The following is a 7,500-nucleotide window of genomic DNA, read 5'->3' on the forward strand; positions in this document are numbered from 1 at the left end:
AGGTGTATATATTGTTCAGCAATCGAGTGGAAAGTATCAGTCCCTTCTGAAATTCTATTCAATATGAACACTAAGGTAAGCGAACGTATTGTTAAGATTCTATATCCACGACCTCTTAATATTCACTGCTTTAAGAATTCAGTGTATTTATAAAGAATTTATGTTTCTCATATTGCATGATTCTCTTCCATCATATCAAAAACTCCTATTTCAGGTTTTCATACTTCTGGGTCTGGCAGCCATTGCTGCTGCAGACAGCTTCGAATCCTACGAATACCGACCACCACAGGTAGGTTATTCTGAAAATGTGAAGTGGTAAATTTAAACGCTTCTCTGCCCATACTGATTAACTTTTCTTTTCTATATTTTTAAGAATCAATTTGTTGATATTTCGCTTTCTTACAGAGACGTTATTCCTCTGAGGAATCCTACGAATCCGGAGAGGCCAAATATGACTTCAACTGGGCTGTCAGACACGAGGATTCCGGCAACAACTTCGGACACCAGGAAGCCCGTGACGGTGAACACACTCAGGGATCCTACTACGTGCACCTTCCCGACGGCCGTCTGCAGACCGTCAAGTACTTCGTTGACGGCGACTCCGGCTACGTGGCCGAGGTCAACTACGAGGGCGAGGCTCGTTTCCCCGACTCCTACGAGTCTGCTTCCTTCGAGTCTCGGGAATACAGGCCACGATACGTCTATGACTCCAACGAGTCTAAGTAAAGGACTCTACTTTCAGCAAACGTCAGGATATGAAGACTTTTCAATGAAATCTTATTTATGTATTTATGTACAAATGTAATAAATCTGCATTATGGAACAAGTTCTGAGATATTTAGATTAGTATCCTAGAAATTATACAGTTCATTAACTACAAGAAAAAAAATGTAAATAAGTAATGATAGAAAACAACCAAGAAAATCTGATGAAATAAAAGTATAACTATAGTTGAATCATTTCAGTTTTCAAAAAAAAAAAATAATAAAAAAAAAAAAAAATATATATATATATATATATATATATAAATTATGTAATTACAGTAGGTTATTATGCATCCATCTTTCCCCGAAGGAAAATATTAATAATGAAATGGGTCCTCTGCAATTTCTTAAAGGTTAATGAATCATTAAGTACCCTGCATAGAGACTATCAGCTTTATTCCCTTCACCTAGTAAAAATGCAAAACTGGTGCAAACTCAAAACTGTTTCCTTTTTCAAACACAAGCTTAAGTCTGTATGTACATCATTGTTTACAGGAAGCACATTGTCTTAACTATCGCTTTGTTGATAGCGTCAACAAACATGTAATCTCACGTGTTTAGGCATTAAGACCGCGACCGCAATGGCAGTGAGCTCGTGGAGGCCTTCTAATTCCATTGCTTCAAATGTTGTAATAGATTAATGTCAGAATGGGACTGCAGAAGTGGGATTACGGAAGAGAGCTATGTGCATATTTTGGCTGAACTAGTCGACGTAACCTATTGTGCCAAATTAACTGATTAATCTCTCTTTACATAATTCGAGAGAGATTTAAGCAAGAAAATATGCCTATAACGCCAAATCATCCGCAGGACTTCTCGATATCCTTCCGGAAGGATAGTAGGATCCTAAAAACGTCTTCGCGAAGTTGTTAGTGACAAAACCCCGTAACCAAAGAGGTAATCTACTAATCTACTGTATGCTAATGCCGCATTTAAATGTCAATGTTGTAACGATTTCATATATGTTAGAACATCTCTGTGAAATAAGATTTACACCTACTATCATCCGTTTTGTTTTAGGCCGCATGCACGCTGACAAAACGCTGGCAACGCGAGCGGGCTGAAAAGGAGAAGTTTTATTAAGACGCTGTCACACTAGCATATTTTCCGTCATTTTTTTTCTTTCTTTTTCGTCAATTTTGAAAAATTGGCGCTTAACCGCCAGGAGCCATCGGCTTAATAATGCGATACTCGCCTCGCAGTTGTAAACAAAGGCGCCGAACAAGCGATAGTGTGCGGTTATGCTAGACTTTGTTTTAGTAGATGATAAGCGTAACAAGAAAAAGCAAGAAAATATTCTCAATCAAATATTCCTCTGGAGGGCGTGTCCATGCACAGTCCATTGTATTTTAAAGCTGGAGGAAAAATAGCGCGCTCTGCGGCTGACGGATGTAAACAATGAAGTCAAGCACTTAAAACAAATTTTATCTATGCAAATAAAATTTAGATTTGCATATTTATGTTTGTTAATTTTACGACATATACAAGAATAGTAAATTTCATAATATTTGATTATCATTAATGATTTAAAACAAATACGAACATTTTAAAATCTAGTTCTTGATTTGAGTCTGCTTTTCCAAAAAGACGACGGAAATGTTTCAGGCGGAAACTCGGAATTATCGTCTGACTAGAAAAAACGACAATTCCCTCAAAAATTGACAATTTTTCGGAAAATTGACGGGAAAGTAGTAGTGTGACAGCGCCTTTACAATGTAGCTCATAGACGTTGGCAGCGAACATTCATGGGCCAACGCGAGATCAGTGGTTATTTTGTGTCGCCCCAACTGCGGGGCTCCTGTTTTATTCATTGACGACACGTTGATAAATAAAAGAAGAAAAGACACTCATCTTACTTATCGAAAATTTATTAGGCGAGAACACAAAAATAAGCTAAATCCAATCCGCTTTCGCAAGCTTTCTGCCAATGTGACCACGGTCTGAAAGCCTGAACACATAAGATTGCATAATTGTTGATGCTATCATCAAAACGATTCCTAAGACAATGTATTTCCTGTAGTCAATGATATATATAAACTTGGGCTTGTGTGAGAATAAGGAAACACCTTTGTTTTTGCACCAGTTTTCCTTTTAACTAGGCAAAGGGAATAAAACTAATAGGCTTTAGGGAGGGTATTTGCTAATTCATTAACCTTTAAGAAATTCTAGAGGTCCTATTTCATAACTACTATTTTCCTTCAGGCAAGATAGATGCATAATCTCCTGTATCTATATTTCTTTCAAAATAGAAATGCTTCCAGTATAGTCGCAGTACTATTTATTACATTTTTTTTCCTTTTCTTTTGAAATTAACGAATTGTAAAATTTTCGGAATATAATCTAAATGAATCAGAACTTTCTATGCAGATTTATTACATTTGTACATAAATACATAAATAAGATTTCACTGAAAAGCCTTCATATCCTGACGTTTGATGAAAGTAGAATCCTTTACTTTGACTCGTTGGAGTCATAGAAGTATCGTGGCCTGTATTCCCGAGACTCGAAGGAAGCAGACTCGTAGGAGTCGGGGAGGAGGGAGGAGGAGGAAAGGAGGAGGAAACGAGCCTCGCCATCGTAGTTGACCTCGGCCACGTAGCCGGAGTCGCCGTCAACGAAGTACTTGACGGTCTGCAGGCGGCCGTCGGGAAGGTGCACGTAGTAGGATCCCTGAGTGTGATCGCCGTCACGGGCTTCCTGGTGTCCAAAGTTGTTGCCTGAATCCTCGTGCCTGACAGCCCAGTCGAAGTCGTATTTGGCCTCTCCGGATTCGTAGGATTCCTCAGAGGAATAGCGTCTCTGTTTCAGAGAACGTAAAGAAGTTGTTCATTGATATCGTGAAGGCGAGACATGACAAAGATGCAAAATTGTCAAAACATTAATCAATGACAGAATATTATCTATGCATGAAGTGGCTAACCTGTGGTGGTCGGTATTCGTAGGATTCGAAGCTATCAGCAGCAACAATGGCTGCAAGACCCAGAAGGATGAAAACCTGAAAAAGGAATTATTAATATGATGGGGGAGAATTTTGCAGTATGAGAAACATAAATTCTATATAAATGCAGTGAATTCTTAAAGCAGTGAATATTAAGAGGTCGTGGACATAAAATCTTAAACAATAAGTTTGCTTACCTTAGCGTTCATGTTGAATAGAATTTCAGAAGCTACTGATACCTGCCACCTGTTTGCTGAACATTATATACACCTCTGCATCGGTGCAAACGTGGCGCAAGGTCATTCAAGGTCATTTTTTTACATTTGTTTCAAAAAGTCTGGGCGGGGTTGGAGCTGATAGCAGAACTATAACAGTTTGTATATATCGTATAAGTCATTAGCACATACATACATACACGCGCGCGCGCGCGTGCGCTGTCGCTTACGTATAAGCAAACACACTCGTTCTCGCGTGCGAAAGCACACACATGGTAACACTCAAACAGACACACGCACAAACACCATATTAGGCACACAAAACATAACACATCCCAATATGCATTTAAATGATATTTGGTACAGCCACTTAAAGACATCAATACACACATTTACCTATGCTGAACATGGGCTTGCTTAACCAGCATTCCTTTATGGAGTAAGCACCAAATTGCAACATATAGAATCTCAGCATTAGAAATCTCACTAAAGGTAAGTAATCTTAACCTAAGGATTTCATCTAAATTATGTTAGAGCTTTTAGAAAAATAAGACCATCATACAGTTTCTATTCTTATCTATCACTTCTAGAGTGTCGGTTTCCAATCAATCTAACATTTTTCGTTGATCTTATCTGTAGACTCTCTTGAGCTTTTAACCTTCCGACCTGCTTATTTATACAACTTATTATATTTATATTCTCTAAGGATATAGCATACTTATATGACCATGTAAATAAACAATGGGAAGTTCCACAAATTATGAAATATGTAACTCACACCTTAGTGACAGATTGGTGCTACATACCTATTCACTCGTCCCATCATACATACAGAAACGCACACATACAGCAACACACAAAAACACATACACAAACACACACACTGACAACTACGTACACACCCGCATTTATATATATATATATATATATATATATATAGCTCTCTATATATATATATATATATATATATATATATATTAATATATATGTATATCATATAATATATATATATAAATATATAGTATTTATATATATATATATATTATTCATATATAAATGTATATACATATATAAATTTGGTATATTTAACATACAAACACAGCACACACACACACACACACACACACACACACACAGACACAACAGTATATATACATATATATCTATAGGAAATAATATATATGTGTGTGTGTGAGTGTGTGGGTGTTTGTGTGTGCATGTGTTTGTGTGTGTGTGTGTGTGTAGAGTGTATGTAAATGTATCTATGGTATATATATATATATATAATTATCATTGATATATATATAAATATATATATATATAGTAACATATAATCTATATTTAGGTATATATATATATTAATATAATATATATTATATATATATATTATATATATTATTATATATATATACTTATGTAAGACATTATACTTTCTACTGTATACTGGCTATATATATAATATCAATAGTCGCTATATATATATTATATATACTTCATAAGTATATATATATATACATATATATATATATATATATATTCTTTTTTTATATATATATTATATTTTAGAAATATATATCTATTTATATATATATATATAATTACACAATACTTACTGTATATATACTGTATATATTTATATATTATAGTTTTTTATATATACATAGTATATATTTATAAAGATATATATATATATATATATTTTTTAGATATATATATATATATATGTATATATATATATGTATATATGTATATATTTATACATATTATATAAATATATATATATTTATTTATATTATATATATATATATATATATATATATATATTTTGGGTATGTATGTATGTTCGGTAGATACCTACCCTTAACACACACACACACACACGCACACACACACACACACTAACACACCACACACTCACACACACACACGACACACACACACACAACACACACACACACACACACACACACATATATATCGATAATATATAATATATATCATATATATCGTATATATATAATTTATATATATATTTTATATAATATATACTAGTAAGTTATATGTATTTATATATTTACATTTTTTATATATATATATAAATATATATATCACAGATAACAATATATATATGTATATATCATATATATATATAAATATATATATATTATATATATATATCATATCTATATTATAAATACATACATACATACACACACACACACACACACAAATCACACACACAACAACACACACACAACCACAACACAAACACACGCACACAACACACACAACACTACACACACACACCACACACACACACACACACACCACACAATATCCAACATATATATATATATATATATATATATATATATATATAAATATATAATTTTTATATATCTATATTTTTTTTATATATATGTTGTGTGTGTGTGTGTGTGTGTGTGTGTGCGTGTGTGTATATATATATAATATTTATATATAATATGTGTGTGTGTGTGTCGGTGTGTGTGTGTGTGTGTGATGTGTGTGCGTGTGTTTGTGTGTGTGTGTGTGTGTGTGTGTGTATGGTTGTATTGTATTTTACGATATATATATATTTTGATTATATATATATATATATATATATATATATATATATTATATATCTATATGAACAATATATATATTTATATATATATATAATATATATATATATATAATATATATATATATATATATATACCTATATATATATAGTATCATTATATATATTATATATAATATATATATATATATATATAACATCATTTCTCTTTACTGTACATATCCTTACTGAATATGAGTGGTTGATACTATATATATATTCTTATATATAATATATATATATATATATATATATATATAGGTGATAGGAGGTAAATATATATCAATATATAAAATACATATACTTAACTGTATATAATATTTATTAACTGTATATATATCATACAATATATATTTATAATCACTATATATATCAAAATAGCTATACTTTTTTATATATATATATATATTAACATATACTGCATATATATATATATATCTATATATATTACTATATATATATATATATATATATATTTATATTTATATATATATATATATTAAATATAATTACTATATATATATACTATAATATATGTATGTATGTATGTATATATACATACACACACACACAACACACGCCACACACACACACACACACACTCACACACACACACACACTACACACCACACACACACCCTACACATATATATATATATATATATATTTATATATATATTCTATATTGATTAATTAAAAATATATAAACTCCAAATATATATATATATATGTGATGTGTGTGTGTTGTGTGTGTGTGTGTGTGTGTCGTTCGTCGTGTGTTTGTGTGTGTCGTGTATGTAATTCATACAACCAACTATATATTCGAAGATATTATCTGTACATATGTATATATATATTTATATATATTTAATATATAGAGCGGGTATATATATATATATATATATATATATATAGATAGATTGATACGGATACAAATTGTACAAATAACATATATAT

General features: G+C 31.5%; 2 protein-coding genes across 2 annotated transcripts; one reads left to right on the plus strand and one right to left on the minus strand.

Annotated features, from left to right (window-relative positions):
• The first annotated feature begins 63 nt into the window (after positions 1-63).
• LOC147467355 (pupal cuticle protein Edg-84A-like) lies at positions 64-827 on the plus strand. Its single transcript, XM_086532550.1, has 3 exons — positions 64-75; positions 215-289; positions 406-827. The coding sequence occupies exons 1-3, from the start codon at positions 64-66 to the stop codon at positions 724-726; spliced, it is 408 nt and encodes a 135-aa protein (XP_086388676.1). The 3' UTR covers positions 727-827.
• A 2,293-nt stretch (positions 828-3,120) lies between these two features.
• Positions 3,121-4,021, minus strand: LOC147467356 (uncharacterized). Its single transcript, XM_086532679.1, has 3 exons — positions 3,900-4,021; positions 3,685-3,759; positions 3,121-3,563 (listed from the first exon to the last, which is right to left on the minus strand). The coding sequence occupies exons 1-3, from the start codon at positions 3,909-3,911 to the stop codon at positions 3,216-3,218; spliced, it is 435 nt and encodes a 144-aa protein (XP_086388805.1). The 5' UTR covers positions 3,912-4,021; the 3' UTR covers positions 3,121-3,215.
• Between the last annotated feature and the right edge of the window lie 3,479 nt (positions 4,022-7,500).

Source organism: Penaeus japonicus, unplaced genomic scaffold (genome assembly GCF_977035675.1).
Source record: "Penaeus japonicus unplaced genomic scaffold, GWHDUDI00000001_assembly GWHDUDI00000037, whole genome shotgun sequence".
In the NCBI taxonomy this organism is placed as follows: Eukaryota; Metazoa; Arthropoda; class Malacostraca; order Decapoda; family Penaeidae; genus Penaeus; species Penaeus japonicus.